The sequence below is a fragment of the Tauraco erythrolophus genome, chromosome 2 (assembly GCF_009769465.1).
Source record: "Tauraco erythrolophus isolate bTauEry1 chromosome 2, bTauEry1.pri, whole genome shotgun sequence".
Lineage (NCBI taxonomy): Eukaryota > Metazoa > Chordata > Aves > Musophagiformes > Musophagidae > Tauraco > Tauraco erythrolophus.
In genome coordinates, this window is record NC_141466.1 from 125,872,632 (window position 1) to 125,893,336 (window position 20,705).

At 43.0% G+C, this 20,705-nt stretch overlaps 1 protein-coding gene across 2 annotated transcripts in view; it reads right to left on the bottom strand.

Moving 5' to 3' along the window:
• Positions 1-3,281: 3,281 nt before the first annotated feature.
• Positions 3,282-20,705, bottom strand: part of ISM1 (isthmin 1) — a 40,706-nt gene continuing 23,282 nt past the window's right edge. For both annotated transcript variants that reach the window (XM_086631106.1, XM_086631108.1), the window contains 4 exons: positions 11,578-11,845; positions 8,378-8,521; positions 5,486-5,575; positions 3,282-3,799 (listed from right to left, as the gene is read on the bottom strand). In XM_086631106.1, coding sequence (XP_086487232.1) covers positions 3,282-3,799; positions 5,486-5,575; positions 8,378-8,521; positions 11,578-11,845 — 1,020 coding nt within the window. The remainder of the gene's footprint in view (positions 3,800-5,485; positions 5,576-8,377; positions 8,522-11,577; positions 11,846-20,705) is intronic.

A 20,705-nucleotide genomic window follows, 5' to 3' on the forward strand; every position in this document is an offset into this window, starting at 1 on the left:
GTGACTTGACTGGTTCCTTTTGCTGCACAAACAGCTTGGCCAAGAGAAAGGTAGTGCAGAGGAACGAGAGGCTGGGAGGTGAAAACACCCTACCCTGGCTTTGCTGATGAGAAATCAGCAAACGGAACTGCTCAGATACAGAGAGGTTGCTGTACAATCTGTATTTCAACTTTCCTTTCAGGAAGCAGGATGGCTGCCGGTGGGGGATTCTCTGAGGATTTCTCAGCGTTGAGACCACAAGCTCTGTTTAGTTCTGCTTGTTTCAATCCCCCTCTTATCTTTGGATGGGTCTTCCATTACTCAGAAATGTAACAGCAGCTTCTTCAAACTACCAACCTGTCCCTGGGAACGTAAGAGCACAAACCCTTCTTCAGGTTTTATTCTAATATGAAGAGCTCTGTATTTAACAGACTGAGCCAAATTTGGCCCTGGTAAACATCAGCACCTTGCTAAGGACCACTAAACAAAGTCATTCCAGGTACAATTTTAGTCACTGGAAAGGAGATAAAGAAAACAGAAAACAAGCAGCCCAGCCCTGAATGGATCATAATTTATTATAAAATAGGACTGACTTTGTTTTTAATAAAGACCATTGCTTAAGGCTGCAGAAGTGCCAATACTCTCTTGATGTGTGCTCCAGGCCTCATCCTATGGAAAACCTGGTAGGTTCTTATCAGTGGTTATTTAGTTCCCTCAACCTTGGCAAATTATGAGTGGTAACACTTGAAACTTTGTGCGTCATTTCATTTATTAGAATAATTTTTCCCCTTCCCTGACACTTTATTTGTTATGTTCAGTATTAATGGTGTAGTAGCATTTCTCAATAGCACCATAATTTAGTAATCCATTAACTGCAGGGATATGTTTCATATTTGAAGAATTGCGACTGCCCTCTCATCACTCTCCCAGAGAAACCTGAGACTGTTATTCCCCCCACGCTGCTAAGTGAATTAAAAAGCAGAGCTTTCTCCCCCATGTTGCAGAAAATACCTGTCTTCCCTATTAAGTGACTGATCCTGGAGTTGCTTATGCCTTTCATCCATCTGCTGTCAATTTAAGTGGCTCCGCTAGCGAGTGGCTCCTTCTTATGACCTTGCAAGAATTTAAAAAACCTGGTTCCTATAAAAATTAAAGGGGCGATCCCCATGTTTACTCTCTTGCTCAACTAACCATGTTTTGTTACTACCAGCTAGCGCTAGAATGTATCCTCATCTCCCCCACCTCTGACTCAAGCCTGCATCTGGGAAGATCCCATGACTTGGCCAAGACTTCCAGCTGCTGAAGTTACCTCCCTAGATCAGTTGCCGTTGCGTATGTGCAGTAGCTTTGCCTGGACCACTGTGTTTCTGGAAACCTGGAGCCAAGCACAGGGCTGAGGCTCTGCAGCCTGTCAGAGTAGGTCTGGCAGATCCGGGCAGAGCCTTTGCAGCCTGTGCACCACACGCTCGGTCGGAGTGGCTGTCCGAGGCCCAGGCTGCTTTTTAATCCCCTGATTTGCACCACCTGGGCAGACCAACACAAGCCTGACACTTCCCAGACTCAGCGGACTCATTATGCATATGTTAATGCTGGGGGGCCATGCACACATCTGTCCGGGAAGTTACAATCAACCAGCACCTGAAAAGCCAACAGAGCTAGAGAAAAGACTTATAGTATATATATGTGTGTACGTATATAGTAGAAGGAATTGTCATATATAGCAGAAGGAATTGTCTTTCGTGGCTGTCTTGGATCTTTCAGCTAAGACTGACTGCAATGTAAGCTGGGCTTTACGCTGGGTGAGGTTCCACACGCAGTGCACATCTGTGTATCAGACCACATAACCCGAAAATAGGCATTTCTCTAGTGACATTTAGCCTTAGTTTTCCAAATGGAAGACATTGACTTGCAGCAAGACAGCCTTTTACAGAATGGAACTGTAAGTATTTATTTACCCACGGTGTAATTTTTATCTTTCGTAAGAATGCAGGTATCAGCAGCTTAATTACAGGATTATTTATGTAAACGTGCACTTTATAAAAATTTGGAAGTAAAACCTTTGCCCAACGACAGTCTTATTCTTGGCAATCAAGCTCCATCTAAAGAAGCCTTTCATGTTAGAGACATATCCCACATGGTGAGTTATTGTTACAATTCAATAAATACTTTACAAAAATAATGCTAGCTTTTTAAAAGAATGAGGACATTTTAATTCACCAATAGTTTGTCCCAGATAGCTTCCTTAAAGAAGAGCTTCTTCTGTAGGACACTGTGCACTCAGCATATGACAAATGGGGGAAAAGGGCTGGTTGCACACTTTATCTCAGGGAACTCAGAAATGTGTATTTCACTTTTCCTGTTCTTTAAAACAACAAACTTCTTTCTTTTATTAAAAGAAAGAAACAAGCAGAGCTAAACACACTCTTAATATTAAAAACGGGGAAGTAATTGTTTTTTCCTTTGACATGGAAATTGAGGAAAATGAAACTACAGGCAGCTGCCCTGAAGATCTGCTCCCCAGCATAAGATGTAAGCCCTGACAGCTGTAGCTCCGTATCTGAGATGTCTCCAGGAGTGGGCTGTTGGTAACTCTGGCAGAACCACTGCATCGGGACTTCTTCTGCTCCGTCGGAAAACCACAGCTATGTCTCACTGCAAGCCTATCCCAGATGGACTGCAAAGACATGAGCTAGAAGGTAACAGGAAGAATTCCAAGAAAAAAATTCTAGTAACGGCCTATATTCACTTTTGAGTATTACCCTTCCAAAAAAAAATTCTTTCTTTCTTAGATATGACCAGTCATGAAATCAATTATAGAGAAAACTGATGCTGTAGGTGCATTAATCTTGTAAACCATTCCCATATGGAAGAGTACATTTTTCAATCCTATTGTTTATAATAACTTTTAAGTATGTGCCCTCCTCAGCTGGGACCTTGGGGCCTGATGGTGATGGCAGCTGCCCGCCCCGCCTCCCCCTCCCCCCCCCCCCCCCGCCATGTTATAGTTGGGGAATAAAATGAAATGCACATTATTAAATGAATGTTATTGCAGTATAAAATCCTACCAGGACAAGTTTTATGCATGTCTGTATGTAAAAATAGGTGTGTGTGAGATAGAGAGATATGTGTTTATAAATTACACACACTAAGAAAAATACTTATGTATTATATTACAACTATATACATTCGTTAGGAAAAAACTGATCGACTCCTGCCAAGGAGACAATGCAGCAGCTGTTATCAGTTCTTTGGCATCCAGGAAACGAATGCTGATTTTGTGTCTGAAGAGGAGGAAAATCTTTTCAGTATTCCCGTGCTTCTTGAAATTGCTTGTAGTAGTCTTCGTCTGAAGGGTTTTCTGTACACTTCTGCCCATTGTTTGGAGGCCGTGCTTCATTGTATCGGCTCCAGTCACCTTTGCATATAATCCAGGGCAGAATGTCCACTTTGTAATGGAGTTCTGCTGAGAATTCGATGCTGATGAGGTTCGGTGTGCCTGCCCCTTTCCCTCTGGTAATCAGCTGCATATTATCATCATAGCAGCAGTGCTGGGCTGCAAGCGTTGTGCTTTCCAAAGAGAGCATGGAGCGGATGCAGTATCGTGCGGTGGGCTTATAGATCTCCAGTTTTTCCTTTGGACCACTTGCATCTTTCCAGCGAAAGTTTTTCCTCTTAATTCGATCATAGATTTCAGCAGTGCTGTATGCAACTTCTCTGGGGTAGGAGCATGGGCAGCTGGGAAGATCATTGACCACTTTGTGCATATATTTCTTCAAGAACTCACTTTTGCAGCTCATCCATCTTTCACAGCTATCAGTATCTGTTTAAGGGCAGGAAATGGAAACTTAAGACACATTATGCAGCATCCCAGTTCTTATGATCAGAGGTAACAAATGAGTAAAACCTAACTGTTCAGCGTCAGCGCTTTGCTTAAGAAAGAAAGGGCAGTAAAAGCTTGTCTTGCTGCCTGCAACGTGTTAACGTGCTGGCTTGTCAGATAAAGAAATCACACGTGTGACTGGCTTTAGGGTCTCGGGCACTGCTAGTCTGAGTTATGGTGCAGCACCATGCCAGTGAGAATCCTCAATGTTTCTGCTACCTGGCAAATTCTAACTAAGCTGCCGATATCCCCATGCGGCACAAGAGACGCTATCATGGGATTACAAGCGACGAACTGAAATAGGGAAATCACAGCGATTTGATGCCAGTCTCCAGTTTAGGCCCTTAGTCCTCACACTCACCTTGTAAGAACAGCACATTCAAATGTGTTTGAAAGGATTAAGTTTCTTGTGACACTAGAAATACCAAGATGGCAAGGAAGGCCTGGATCACTTTTTCTGAAGTTCATCATTAAGCCCTAATTCAGTCTTTCCATAAGCTAATAAATACTTTTTTCTATTTGGTCTCCATCTTCCCAAAGGGGTATTTCAAGCAGCTATAGTTCAAACATGAAGACTGACATCTTAGCTGGCTTCTCACAAACACAACCAAAAGTAATTCAGATTCTAAAAGGGCATATGTGACATAATATCAGCGTGTCTGTACCTTAAGAGGAACTAATGCCACCAGAGCCACGATTTATAGCTGAGATTAAAGAGATTTATAGGCTAGTAGCATATTTAATACTGACACTTTATTATTTTGCAAGAGTCTTGGGAGAATCCAGTTAAACATCTCCTGCCTGAAACATTGTTTAAGGCGTCTCTATCATGCTACAGGCTTTCAAAAAAACCCCTGGACATCTTGCTCCACACTTACTTAACAGGATTTTGGAGTATGGCAAAGACTGAGACCTAAAACTCTTACAGCAAACATTCTTGCAAAATATTTACTTAGTGATCTGTGTCCTGTTTTCCTATCTCCTTCAAGGGGCCTATCCCAGCTGTCATTAACTATTGTGCTCTACCACCATAGGAGGGAGGTGCTGGGTTACATTACTTATCCAGTTAGTCCGGCAGCCAGTGTCTAAGAGTGGCCACACTATGGTTTCGTTGGAGGGATGAAATTAGAACATTACAGAGGTTGGGCTGCATTTTAGATAGATCAGGATTGAGTCATGCCCTGTAAAATTGCTTTAGCTAGCCTCACTGCAGTGCACACAGTTACAAAAGCTGTGCACGCTCATAAAAGTCATTGTCTTTTTTTTTCTAATGTGACAGCTGTACCTAAAATGCTTTTATACTGTTATCCATTTGTTTCAGCAAAATGCTAAAGTGTTTGATTCCTGTCCCTCCGTTAGTGTGCAGCCTTACAGCTCTTTTCCAAACTAGGACAGAGAAGAATCATTTTATAATGAAAGAGGCACGTAAATGTGTTAAGAAGTGAAAGATTCTATGACAGAAGCAAGCTAAGGTTCAGGTCATAAACTTAAGCAGGATTCTAAATGGCCACTTTTACTGACACTTTTAATGGTAAATTCAAAATCTTGGTCCCACAGTAAGAGTCAAAACAGGAAAATCTAAGGAAGGCTCTTATCTAGTACTGAAAGATTGACCAGGCTGCTTACCAACTTCAAACAGTTTGGTAGCGTTGAAGTCTTCGCTTCCTGCAAGCAAGCTCACTTCTGTGGCAGCTGTCCGGAAGGTATCTTCTATCCCTAAGACAAACACGTGTGTTAGTGGTGGTGTTTTCCTGTTAAAACACAATGCAATCAACTGCCTCCCTGCCATCCCCTCCTCCCCCAGGTCTGCAAGGTGCTTTAGTTCGGCAGGGAAATAATCTGGAGTTGCTGCTGGAGGGAGTGCTCATTTAAAAGCATAACGACCAAGGAATCGGTGGTGTTAGGAAGATAAAGCATTAGCTCAGCCCAAAGGCCAAAAGTTTTCAAGTTTTAGAGCTTAGATTATATTTAAACAACAAACTGGTCAGTTATGATCCCAGTGCAGGGACAGCAGTGAGGGAACCAATTTGGTTCTTCCTCTTCCCAACGCAAGGCTTGCCAGCATCAACCAGTAACTCAGGGGGGAGCTTTGCACACACTTCACCAACAGCCACCTGGTCAGCTTTACATGACCAGCACCCTCTCCAGAGCATCTATCACAAGTGACTAACAAAATAAAAACAAGTGTCCACTGGAAGCTCTAAAGCCCTGGGTAAAATGCGATGTCTAAAGGAGACAGCCTTTGTGCTGCTTTCTGTAACAGAGCGACGTGCCTGAAGACAGGTGAATAAGTTCCTATCTGTATGTGGGCAAATGTTTTTTAGGAAGTATGAGGAAGAACGATGCTATTACAAGAAGACTGGTGCTTGTTGGTCTCTCCCAGTGCTAGGGAGTTGAAAGGTGTGAGTAGGTGAGAGATAAATAACCTCTCCAATCAAGCCCATCCCCCACTACCTACAGCAATCAAATAAAATACCAGGATCTTAATACATCAGGATCTTCCGACAACCTCCAGTTAAGTGTTTGCTATCAGTAGAGAGAAACATGGATTGCCAGAAAACGTATTAATTCATCTTGCCAAAGTAATTAAGCATCCTTTCATTGCTGCTTTAGGTTGGCCTACTGACCAGCCTAATGTTTCCCTAATGTTTCTGTGCTATGTAGCCTTAAAACAAATGTCTCCTCAAAGAAGCATTTGAACAGGTTTGTTTGTTGTTTTTTTTTTTACCTTTCCACTGAATTAAAGACCTCCACAGAAAGCAGAAAGCTCTTTAATACGTGATAACTATATGGTTAATAATGAAGTCTGTTCACCATCCATCTTCTTGCCAATGAACTTTCTCCTGATCTCCTGAACGAGGACATAATAGTGGCTTGCAAAGCTTCAAAACAGCCTCAGGCCGCTTTTCAATAAAATTATCATAGGGTTTTGCCTTCACTTCAGCAGTAGATGCAGAATAACAGATATCCAAGAACCCATTACAAGGCAGTAATTCACTGCTGGAATTATAAACAGCAGAAGCTGAGCTTTGCCCTTGTAATTTTAAAAATGTCAGCACAGCCTCAAAGAGTGAATATATTTTCCTTGCTGATCGTTGGGGGTCTGTTATATGACATAATACATTCTTTCAAGTTTGCCACTGTTTGATGCCAGCTGGTAATAAATAGTGGAGAATATAACTGGGGGCTACATGCTTTCTTCTGGAATTAACCCCTTATTATTGAGGTTTTAGGATGTATGAGAGCATTCAGAAACCTTTTTCTCCTGACCCGCCTAGCAGCCGTTACCTTGCAGTGGATGCCTGCATCTATCTGTGAGTGAGAAACTTCTCTCCAGCTCCCTCACTGAGGCTCCGAGAGCCTTCTCTCCAGCACTGCTGGCATTTCACTTCCCATCAAAAAACCCTGACCTCCAGTTTTAAGAATTTCTGCCTTTCTGAGTCATTAAGTAAACTCGGTGAAATGCAAGCTGCCACAGCACGTGCTTTTACTTCTCTCTGATCTTGGGAAGTACTGACATTGCACATATCCCGTGCATGGTGGCAACTACGGCATCGCTGCATCACAAACTTGCCTAAATCCAAACACACAGCAGCATTTCAAGAAGATCATATGCAAATATTCCATAGCAGCTTTAAATTTTTATGATGTGGCTTTGAGTGCTCAGCCCTGCTTTGACCAAAGTGAAAAACTGCACGATGGTAAAGACACCTCCGTTACTGGCATTTAAATGTCAACGACTGTTGAGGGGTAGGAGCTAAGGCAAGGCTCCTTGGCCATATTTTCGGAATACATTCAAGCCAAAACTATATGTTCCTTCATCCCGTTGTGCACATCTGTTGCAGGACCAAACTTGCTGTTTGATAATCCTCCAGTTATCAAGCAACATGTAATGAGGCAGAGATGACACTTCCACCCTAACATGGACTTTCTAGGACAGGAAATTTTGTAGCTTAATGTCCAATGAACCCAAAATGTCTGGAGTGAAATGTAAAGCAGGTATTTAAAGTATTTTTTTTCCTATTAATACACATGGAGTCTTAAAGCAACTCTGTATACATTAGGCACAAAATTTAAAAGCCAGGTAACTGGAGAGGAGCTATTTGTTCACAACACAAGCATGTCCAGTCACTGCACAGCAAAACAGGAGCTCTCTGCTGAGGTAACAGTCAGCACAGCTCTTTTGAAATTCTAAAATTATTACAAATTTCTTTCAAGAGAGTAGATTACACCCTTTGGAACACAAAATGTACTGGGCATAAAAATTACTGCCGTAACCTAAAAAAAGCCTGTATTTGTCTTTTAAGTCCCAGAGGACAGTAGACTGCATCTAGCAGCACATTATTACCAGCAAAGAACCTGCCATTTCATAAATGGCCTTGAGAACCAGCGTGTCTCTTCCCAGTGAAACTCCTACCTAGCCAGGGAACAAACGGGCGCTGGGCTTTGTGCACGGGGGGGCTCTCCTCCCCCTCCCTCGTCCACCCCTGCCCACTCCCCTCCGGAACACGGTCACACCTGGGCAGTTGGGCCGGTCGCAGGTCCGTGACTCCGTGGCAGTGCAGGCGTACCCGCAGGACCTCGTCCGCTTCTGGGTGCCACTCCCGCAGGTGACGCTGCAAAGGGACCACGGGCTCCAGTCTCCCTCGCCATCAATATAGTCTGTGTAAGAACAAGGATGAGGAAGGAAATGAAGAAACACAACTCCTACTACCCAAAACTACTGTGTAGTGTTTCTTATTAAGAAAGCAAAACAAGAATGGAATCCAGATGTCTCTACCTGAAGCTTGGGCGAAATGCCAGGTGTAAGCCTGCTGTTTAAATGGTTTTCACACTTGATGCTCCTTGGGGAAATGCATGCAACATTATTTGAAAAAATATTTCCTTTCTCTTTTGACCTTTTGGCAGCTGAGAATCCTCGGCTGCAATGCTGGGTCATGAACTAACAGTACACATCTATTCACATCATTTCCCTATATACAGGAATAGATTTTCTGACCACAGACTAACCAGGCACAGCATAAATGAAGGGTTTTTTTTCAGCACACACACAGCAATAGCACAATAATCAATTAATTTTTAAGACACAACGAATGGTGTACTATAGGAGGCTTGAGGGTCACGCGTGAAAAATCGCAATTTTGTTTTCCAGTCCCTTGAACAGGAAACAGATATTAGCGGAATACTGCCATGAATATAGGGAACTGCATACACATCTTGCACCCAGAACAATGTGCAATTTGTAGTGTTTCACGTGAATTATCAAATAACATCAAATCTGACTGTTTACTAGCAGGAAAACGAATCACAACTTTATTCTCTTCTGGTAGACAGCCAAGGGCGAATGATACCAAGTCTGCACCACTGTGGCTCAGTGCCACTGTAAGCGTCTAAACCCCTTAGAGCCCATCTCCTTTCTTTGCCAACTGTTGCACATCCCACCTTGTGAAAGCCACTAAATGAGGTCCATGAACCAATCCCAGTTTTCTTGCATTCCCACTGGCCTCCCCAGCTGAGTGTTGTCTCTCACTAGGGAACACCTGGCTTAACGGATTTCTCTGCAGCCTACAGGAGATGTTTAACTGACCCTGTGATCGTAACTTGCAGCCTTTGCTCATTTGGGTTAAACCAGCACTGGTAGCAAAGCAAAATTTGGTTTAGTGACTCTGAGCCAGCCCTGCTCCACAGCTGTAGGTTGAACATGTATGTACGGGCAAGACAGAGGGACAGATCCCTGCCTGCACTGGCCTCTGTGCTACACGCGATTCCTGCTCCCCCCCCACTGCCATGCTGTCTGTGGGCTTCCTGAGCTGGTTAGTAGAACACGTAACTTGATTTATACCATATGTAATGACTGACGACAACTCTGTGGGGTGCTATTAAACATTTATTGCCAGGAGTATGGGGAGGTTATATATCTCACTCGTAGCAAGCTGCCTAGATGTGAGTTCCTCGTGGCAGGGACCTTATGTGCTTTTCCTCCTTTTCTTACACTGGTGCCGATCGAGAAGCCACCACACTCGAATCAGGTGTCCATGGTGTGATGTGGGTGGGAACGTGGCTACCGCCTGTGTGCAAAGACCCACGATTCTGGGATTTGCCAACAGGCAGACACTACAGCAATCTGAAAAGGCATAAGAATTCTTAGGAAAATGTGACCTGCCCTCTCTCCCTGGCCCTGCTCTCCTTCCCAGCTCTTTTCTGCCTCTGATTTTTTTTCTCCACGTGGCTGGTGAGGAAGAGGGAGGATGAGCAGGTGCAATGCTTGTCAAAGAGGGCAGCCTGGGAGGCCCAGGAAGGGCAGGCAGAACGCCATGCAGTGCTTTTGACAGTGGCAGGACGAGGGAGATAGAGCCATGAAACGTGTGAGCAGGGCAATGGCTGGAACTAGCACAAAAGCCCCATACGGGCAGGACCTGCTGGTACATCCTCCTGGCCAAGACCAATGGCACACAACATTTTACATCAGTCAGAAGGCCAGGAGTCTTTTGCAATTAGTAGGGTGCTCTCATATACGACAGAGAGCTCTAGGATAATTTTTAGGACTACTTACCTAATGTTTATACTGCACTATGAAACACACAGTACTTAGTATTAAATATACCACGTTAAGACTTTCAGCTGGAGCTCAACCTGTTCTTCCTATTTTTATATTTGTAATTCTTATTATTTTTTTCCTACCACAATTATTTGCAAAAGCAATTTTATTTTACCTAAATGAGTAACTACCTAATATATGAACTCTTGGCAATAAAGTGTGCCCACAAATAAACGCAGGTGCGAAAGGAAGGGATAGACGTTAATCTCCTGGCCGCAAAATTTAATGCAGATGTATGTGTTTAAGTACACCATGCCACGAAAAGTCTCTCTCAATTGTTAGGGCTCTAGGACTTAACCAAAATGAGGGAAAAATAAGACAGAATCAATGCATGACAGCCACTCTGAGGTATCTAGGGAACGCAACAGAAGTGCCAGGGTGAAAGTACTGTGGCTTTGAAACCCTGCTCCAACTAAAAATCTTCTGTATTTACATACAACTTAGATCTGAGAGGCTTTGAGCTACCTGTGAGCACATATCAGCTTCCCTCCCTCGAGTCATTCCCATGTGAACAGTTACAGCCTGTTGGGGCAGTGAAAAACTGTAGCTCCTCTGTTTCTAGTTTCTGCAACTGTTTCATACAACAAGCTGAAAACAATTGTTTTCGCCATGACACATCTGGAAGAGAATCACACACGCAAATACACGATGTTCCTGCTGCATGTGCCACTCCCCACACATGCACCAACATAATTCATCTTATTTCCGTACCCACCAAATACTACCACATTTTAGATCTTGCTTATTTATCCAATAATTATATTTTAGTTCCCAAACCACCGCACGATTCTAAATTTGTACTTATCCTTACTCTAAAAATAAATATGAAACCTTGTTTCCCTTGCTTTTAAAAAAGTACACTTAGGACTAAAAAAAGGTCCTCTTATGGGATAACTGGTATCATTTTCAAGATTATAGACTTACTAGTGGAATGCAGCTACCACAGTACAGCTTGTGCATCTGCACAGATTTGTATTTAAAAGCTGATGAACAAAAGCCACATGTTGAAAAATTCTATTTTGCTTGGCCTACTGTCAGTGATGCCTCACCATTCTCATTTCCCCCAAACTCGTTTTTACAATCCCAAGATGCCCATAAGAGGCCTGGAACGCAAACTTACCATACTCTGGCTGCTCCTTGGACTCAAACGTCCGGTGGCTGGGTGCATGACTATCCCACCCACCGAGAGGGTTTAGGAAGTTGCTGTCCTCAGTAGTGCTGTCATACTTGTAGTCCTGGTCACCACTGCTCATGCGAGTCAAGGTGGAGGACCTCTGCCACCAGTTTCTCCAGTCAGGTGATGGGACTGGCCAGCTAGGCTTGCTGCTCTCTTTCTGGAGATCCTTGTCTGTCTCTGTGTCGGGGCCATCCACCACTTCAATGGTAACCTATAGGATTCAAAACAGACCAGCCTGTCGGTCAGTATCTCCTCCTAGTCAGTGGGAAACTTTCTATACAGTGAAGACGAATGACTGGTGTTGCCTTGCAAAGGGGCCGTGTAATTCTGTAGGGTTCGTGTGTTGTAAACCATATGTGGATTACTGAGGCCAGAGATATGCAGCGGCTGAGTGATTCCTTCTGCTACCTCTGCTGAATCAGACCTTGGAACAAAGGCTAGGAAAAATCCTGCACAAAATAATAACCCATGCTGTGCCTAAAATCTTTGCAGCAGAATTTTCTGCCTTATGAGAAAAGATGTTTAAACTCAAACATATATGACCAGGAAAAATAAAACCAAATCTGCTAAGCTAATTACACCGAGGTTGAATTTGAGGCAAGCACGAAGCACACCAGTGTGCCGAGCCTGTTCCAAGGACTTGGGCTGACTCAAGTCAGGATTAAATAAGTCCACGAGTGTGAAGGTGGGAGACGCAGAGCTGAGGGTCTCTGCCGGGTTTGCATCTGCCTTGGCCTCTAGCGGCAGCTCAGCCCATCCCCGGCACAGGCTCCCCACAGCACCAGCGCTTCCATCACACAACGACGTGGGCTGTCATGCTGTGTGAAACCACACTCTGCAGGGATGAGAGCCAGCAGCTCTTTCAACCATCGCCGAGTCAGTCGCTGCTAAGCCCGCTGAAGCAAGTGAATTAAGCAATATTCCAGCCCACTGGAATACTGTGTTCAGCTCTGGAGTCCCCAACACAAGAAGGACATGGAGCTACTGGAACGAGTCCAGAGGAGGGCCACGAAGATGATCAGAGGGCTGGAGCACCTCTGCTATCAAGATAGGCTGAGAGAGTTGGGGCTGTTCAGCCTGGAGAAGAGGAGGCTCCGGGGTGATCTTATAGCAGCTTTCCAGTACCTAAAGGGGGCCTACAGGAAAGCTGGAGAGGGACTTTTTACAAGGGTGTGTAGTGATAGGACAAGGGGCAATGGATTTAAACTGAAAGAGGGCAGATTTAGGTTAGATATAAGAAAGAAATTCTTTACATTGAGGGTGGTGAGGTACTGGAACAGGCTGCCCAGAGAAGTTGTAGATGCCCCATCCCTGGCAGTGTTCAAGGCCAGGTTGGATGAGGCTTTGGGCAACCTGGTGTAGTGGAGGATTTCCCTGCCCATGGCAGGGGGGTTGGAACGAGATGATCTTTGAGGTCCCTTCCAACCCAAACCATTCTATGATTCTATGATTCTATGAAGTAGGTTCTCTTTTGGTACTGGAGAGTATAATGATATACAATGCATTTACGGTTCCTACAGAAGCCCCAAGCCAGGATTCAAACTGTGCTGCCCAGTTCCCTCACAGACATCATGAATGTAAATATAATTCTGCGTAGTGACACCCTTGATGACTGCTTTTCTGTTCTGAACAATGTATAATTATGAAGCTCTTCAATACTGTGCGTGCATATAGGTGGCTATTTAGTTAGAAATAGGAACTAGCCATCAGAAACCCAGGCTCTATGAGTCATGCAAGCATAGCATGGTGCACATAAATGATAACATGCTCTGATCCTTCATGCTAATGCAGTTCAGTGATTACACTGGACTGGCTAAAACCCCCACAGAATCGAATTGAATAGAACAGAATAGAAAACAATTTCAGTTGGAAGGGACCTACAACTATCATCTAGTCCAACTGCCTAACCACTTCAGGACTGACCAAAAGTTAAAGCAATGGTACAGAAGTGACTATCAGATACACCTGTAATGTTTAATAGGTACTCTTCATGTTTTATAGATTTACAAAGCAGTCTTTCAAGACAGTAATCCATGAAAATCAGGATGTAAAAGCAGGAAAACCAGAATAATGTACTATTATGCTAAAAGTAATTTATGTAGCTCTATGCATTCGCATTTTGGATAAAAGGTTTAGTTTTATACAATTGTTATTAGTAAAATCACAAGACACACACAAGAAAAAGAAAGAAAAAAGTGTCCGTGTTTCTTCAGCTACCTGTGATCCACAGAGGACCGTGACATAGGAAGCAAAACAGAACTGCTGCCATAGCTTCGTAGCTGCAGACACAGCTGCACAGGCAAGAAGACAATGCCAACGCATCCTTTTTGGAGAGAGGAGATTTTGCATTTATTTCATGCTTTGCATTTGACCATAGACCAAGCCATTGAAACGAAACAACTTTGAGGCTACTAAGAAGCTCCACTGGGAGAAAGAGCAAGACCAAGGGAAAGTGCAGTTGTCAGCCTAATAGCATCTTTACACAAGAGATATTTTACTCCCAGACTAAATATGGAATTGGAACGATTACTTCATTAAACCTCAGTTTCTACAGACCAAGAATTAAAACGGATTTCATAAGTTCGAAAACATCAGGGTTAGTTCAGGCATTCAAAATTCTTGCATCTATCCAAGCAAAACAGAGTTTTCACAATAAGTGAAAGGAAATAGTGTTGCTGCGTGTCTAACGCTGCGCGCTGCTGGCCGGTTGCAGGGCTTTAGCACTGCCCACGTGAAAATCAGTACGACTCTGGCACTTTAGTGGCAAGTATTTCTAAGACCACAGTAACTCTGCAAGCAATGACTCAGCAAAGTGAAAAAACACCCCCCTCTCCCCCCCCAAAAAAAACCCCAGACAAAACCCTCTCTTAAAAAAAGGCAGGGGGCACTTGGTAATCATAGAATCATAGAATGGTTTGGGTTGGAAGGGACCTCAAAGATCATCTATTTCCATTTCATTTGCTTTTGGTAATCGTGATAGTGAGTTGGGACGAACTTCCATGATTTCAGTCAAGTACAGTTTGTAGAACCATAGGGCTCTGATATAAAATACTTACTCAGGGTGCCAAGGCAGTTTAAGCAAAAGAGGGTTTGTAGGGACAGAGAAACTTCTGTTGGGCTGCATGCTACACTGGGGAAAAGAGGCAGGTGTAATGCACAAAATTCCAGGCTCGTGAGACCTCATCAGACCTCCAGCAGCACTGCCACTAACTTCCTTTCAAGACACGTCTGCACAATCAGATATCCCGCTTCAGTCTGTGTTTGCTACCAAGGAGGCTTATTACAAAGGCCTTTAAAATGAGTTTTCCAACACACAGGAGCTTACCCTGCAACAAAACCCTCTTACGTCTGGCTTAGAGCTAGCTAACGTGGAGCAAACGGGGAAGCCACAACCCACCGGGGTGACCCAGTGCCCAGGGCAGGTGCGCTTGTCCGCAGCAGGTGAAATCACACGGTGCTTCTCTCAGTGGTACCTGGGCAGGGAAGGGGTTCTTCCGCTCTCTTTCCTCTCCAGCATGACTGTAACTCACTTTGCAGTAATACAGTGCTTTGTCGCCCACAAACAGGCAAGAAGTTGAGGCCTGAGACCTTACTCCAATTAATAATCCCTTTGTCTCAAAAAGATGAGAGGTCTGGGGAGAGAGATCCATCCCGCATAAGCAGGATTTTTTAAATAGTCTATTTAAAAAACGCACATACTAAAAGCAAAATCCAATGTGGTAGTCTGACACACACCTATATTCTTCTCGCCCTTGTTTTAAGCTTTGATTACCATGTTGTTTTTTAACTCGTGGCATAAAAACCACAGAGTGAAAGAAATTCTATAAAGAACCCAGAGATTGTCTGAACTGCCACTCTTGGAAGTTAAAAAAAAGACAACTTCAGTCGAGTCTGGCTCTGTTTGTTTCCAGAGACTCAGCTATGCTCTGCCCAGTCCCATTAACTCTAATGCACCTTTCCAGAGGCAGGGAGGGAATCAGTGAGTAATCCTCGTAATCCCTCCGTGGTATGACCCAAAAGTTCAGGCAGAGGTGTGAGAAGAGGCTGCTGCTTTGGGCGAGCAATGGCTCTCCCATCCCAGTCTAAAATTTTGAGAAATCGTCATTCACTGAGTTCTCCCCAGTACTTACAGACGGCCTTAACAACATTAGCCCGTGAGTATACCAGTACAAATACACATACACATATATGATACACAAACATGTATCTTGTTTGATCCGTTTCTATACTGGGAGTTATTTATAAAAATGAAAAAAAGAAACCAGACCTTGAACTAGAGTCATTAAAAACAGGCATCTAAAGCAGCTCTGGAAAAGCTTTCGTGCTGTTTAACTACTCCAACAAAAAGATGTTCTCTTAAAAATTAAAAAATAGACCTAGCTCAGTATTCCTATCTTGGAGATTGTTTTAAAGACTTCATTTTCTCTGATTTCTTCTTCCAGAGATTATCAAAAGTGTAAAGGTTATTTTTTTTTCTCAAGCTTCCCAAAATGTCTGTGGTAACATGGTTCTGGTATAAATCCACAATCATCTCCAGAAGTATTCAAATCTAAAATGAAGCCACTTCTTTTATGATTGTATCAGCTATAAATAAGGACGTTCCTCTAAAAATTGTTAAAAATAGTTGGCATAGGTACATTAAAACAACAGATTTGCAGTCAATTTCTAATGAAACTAACGTATCAAGCACAGATGTCTTGAGACACCAACATCCAATTTTCTCCTGGCCAAAAACATACAGAAGATAAATATTTTCCCTGCCTGTTGGAGTGCACAAAAAGTTCTGTGTACCTCATCCTGTTTACTAAGACAATGTTTCTGAGTTCACTTTAATGGTGTAAACATTGCCCTAAGCAACTGGAAGATTATGTTCCAGGAAAAACTACCTTTGCAATATTGCGCAAGCAGTGGATTCTATGACGTTTCTATCCTCAGCTTCCTTCATGCAACTTATGCAAGTTTTCAATGCAGAACCTGTCATTCTGTAAAGGTGGATATGTGCAAGTCAGCAATGAGGTAACTAGAACAGCACAACAGAAATGAGTTCATCATAAGATATTGAAATGTTGAATTTAGATTTACACCACATAACACCTTCAGTTCAAATGATATCAGTAGTGACATCAATTTACTTCCAGTTATGTCATGGCAGCTCACTTGGAACAGTTTTCTGGACTTTTTGAAAGGAATGTGATGGACCCTCAAAGTTTGCTGAGAGCAAAGTAGACAATGTGACTCAAAAGCTGAAATTTGTCTCTGTATGTTGTCAACCCTAGTTGCACTCTCTGATGGGCCCAGCTGAAGCCCAGAATTAAAAATCTGGTCCGAAACCCAGCTCTGAAGTTTGCACTCCGCAGCGAGCTCTTGTTACACCATGACATTAAGAAATCTGTGCAGAGGTACTAACAGCCCTGGTGTTGAAAGTGGTTTAACTGTGGCCCTCTGGCACCCTGCTCTGCCTCGACTAGTCTCTCCAGCTTGCTAAGAGGACTAGCGAGTTCCTGGCACGGCTACGCTGTGTTTCTGGTGCTGCAGCTAGCTCAGCAAAGGAGGCATGCTGACTGGGAAGATGGTCTTGGGAGCAGCGAGTTCTCCATGGTACAGATCCAGCCTAAGGACCAAGAAAATGAAAATGTTGTCTCTGCTTTTCTCAGTGTTAATTTAATGACAGGGACAATTGCTTTGCTACTACCTCAAACTATAGTAAGTCTTAAAGTCATTCCAAGAAATAAGCACTACTGGAGACCTCCAGTTCTTACTGTGCTGGATTAGGGATGAGATGTAACGGTCAGAGCTCAGTTTTACAGATACTCCTGAGTCTTTCGTGACGATACCAAGAGGGTGTTGCTTTTCAATGCAGTGAAACCAGCAGCTTCAAATGACAAATATAAATGCTACCAAAAAAATACATCTGTGTTAAAAGTGACATGTGATATAGATGGAAGTGAGGGACACAGCCATGGATTAGCTGGAGAAGAGCTGGTTTGAAGTGTGCAGTTCTTTTTTAAAAGCATTTCATAGAGCCTTTTTTATCTGTTGTTGCGTACGTTCCTAGAGTGGGTGGTTCTGTGCAGATGTGTTTTTAAGAGAAGGTAGAAACTGAATAGATACCAAAGAGCATAAATAAAGCTAACACAGCAGCACTGGGGTGGTGTGACTGGTGGATATGGCCCACAGGCCTCACGCCAAATGACAAAAACACATCACCAAGCAGGCGGCATTAATTTCTGCCTTAAAATCACTCCTATCAGTTACTACCAATCCTATGGTTCACAGCGAGGATACTAATCAAACCAGATTTAACCATACACTGTTTTACTTCAGTTTTCCAGGGCACATCAATATGTTTTTTAGGACAGGAATCCTACCTAACTCTGCACAGTTTCCACTTGGAACCCGTCTCCTCATCCAAAATGTTTAACGCATCCATCGCAACTGCAACTCACCCAGCTGTGTTTCAGGTATACTGGTTGTGAAATTTGATCAAGATTCAAGTTCTGCAAAGAGCATTAATATCAATAAAATGCTCTTGCCTGACAAACAGTAAGGAGTTTTCCCTTTTTTCTCATTTGTCATGGTGTCCAGCACTGGCAGGAAAGCAACAAAGCAGTGGGACAACAGAGAGCAGCGCACTACCTGCTAACAGCACACAAGCCTGGGAAAATATAAGTAAAAAGAAAAGGGATGGGAGCAAGATTTCAATTGCAAGTTGAAGCATCTGGCTTCAAGCAGAGGATCAGCTGCAGAAAAGAGCTGAGAGATTGTAGACGGCTGGTTGGAACAGATGAGAAAAACCCATCAGAAATGGGAAAAAAGCAGGTTCCTATACACCTCGCATGTGACTTCATTCCGCTACTCAGGAGTAAGAACAATTCTGTCTTACTCTGAATAACCCTGCCCAACTACAAGGTCTGCATCCCTCGGCGAGTCTGTAAAACGAGCACAAACCTACATGAAAGGGATTTTCCACATGTGAGGCCAAATCTGGAGAAAATGCTTTATTAGTTTTTGTATCACCTTCTCTTCCAGAAGTCTTCCAGGCATTGACAGAATAGTCAAAATGACTGAAAAAAAGGAAATCAAAAATCCCCAAACCAAACAGCCAGCCTTTGCTCAACAACAGCTACTGCAGTTACGCTCTTCCACCAGTGTGGAGGCAACGCTAAAGCATAAAATTCCACTTGAAACGATGAGAGATTTTACAAGGCTTAGACCGCCATGGGAAGACCAGTTAGTGTCATCCTGGTCTTGCATGCAAAGAGTCAAATAGTGTCTGGATTAGTGCTGCTCAGACTGTTGTTTCTGAGATTTTTCTAGAAGACCATCCACTATACTTATATTTGATTAGCACCTGATAAATGCGGTGGTAGCTTGAGGACATGTTAATTTTTTGAATTCCTGTGATGGTGTTCTCATATCCACCACTTCCCCCCTGAAAGAGCACGCAACTAGGGCCTGATACAACAATTGCTTTCTCACAGGAAACCAGAGAAGGAATGGTCATAAAGAGAACTCACTGGAGTATCTTTTCAACCTGCTTTTTCAGGCTGAGTTTTATGTCTATTTATTAGGTTCTTAAAATTTCCATGTATAATTTGTCTTTAAAATGCTATTTTTGGTCTATGTAGATTTGTACTAGTAAAAGAGAAAAGAAGCTGTGGGTCTTTGAGAGGTAAATGTGGCCATTGTACTGGGTTAACACACGCAGGCTTTTTTCTCCTTTCCAACCTCACTGTCCTACGAGGACTTTTAAATTAACAGCATCGGGATTGTAACTTACAGAGCCCGAAGTCATTGTGCGAAAAGAAAAACGCGTATCAATTCTGCTTTCACGTGCCAAACAGCTGATGAGAAATCTACAAGTCAACAAGTGTCATTATTTCCATTCAGATGAGTACAGTATTGTTTAATGAGCAAGAATTCACAATAATCCTGTTTTTCCCAAAAGAGTAGGCCACCCTTTACAACCTTTAGGCAAAGAAATAAACTTCCTTTGACTCTGTGATGAATTAATGCGTTTTATCTCCATGAGGCCCGACCTGCTGCAGGACTGCCAACCAAGAACTTAAGGAAGCTTTGTCTATCCCTATTTATGCACTGAAGTAAGCAGACTAAATATAATGCAGAACTTAGGGAGCCTGTTTCTGAAAGAAGATGATCCTTGTGCACAAGAGCTCTGGGATTAATGTTGCCCAATGTTTTCCAGTTTACAGGACGAGGCTTCCCAGTTCTCTGACTCCAGCAAAACTGCTGACATAGTTGGCTGACACATTTCCACGATCAAGTGGTGGAAAAAGTGGTCATAGCAGAAGCAGTTACTATAAAGACAAGCTAGGGAAATGTTTCCATCTCATTTATCTGTTCCATTAAATGCTGTTACCAATCAAAGAAGGTTTTTGTGTCTCTCTGTCCTCCTCTGCAGTTTACATACTGTTCAAACAATGATGTTACACTATTTACCTCACGCCACAATCTGGGACACCTATAGTTTCCCTACCTTCTCCTCCTAAGCCCTTCTGGAAGGCTTCTCCTAGTGTGAGGGACGTGTACACTCAACACATGTTGTGCTTGCCCCAAATCTGTTGGGTTTCTTAAGGTTGCAAGCCATCTGTGATGTAATGGAGTGTCAACTTGGAGGCAGTTTGTTCTCGTCCCTCACCAATAGATCTATTAAATCTTTACGTACGTACTTCTTAGATTTATCAAAAGGATGGTAATTTTGTAGGCTGGGGACTATAAGAAGCTAGGAATTAATTTAACCAGAAAACCAGTTCTATGAGTATATTGTTTTTATAAGCGCATCTTAGGCAGAACAACATTTCAATTTATTGTTTTGGTTAAAAAAGACTGCTTATTAATGCCAATTTTGCTTTAAGGCTCTGAATTAAAAACAAATCACTCATTTTTTCCTCTTTCTAATCCTTGAAGTTTCAAGATGCAAGTGACTTGTAAGAGGCCATTCCAAACCCAAGAACAGTTTGAGGAACAACATATAACAAAGTTGCTTGCAGACAACTTTTATTTACTCCAGGCAGCTGCTGCAGAAATTAACTTTAAGTCTCAGTTCCATG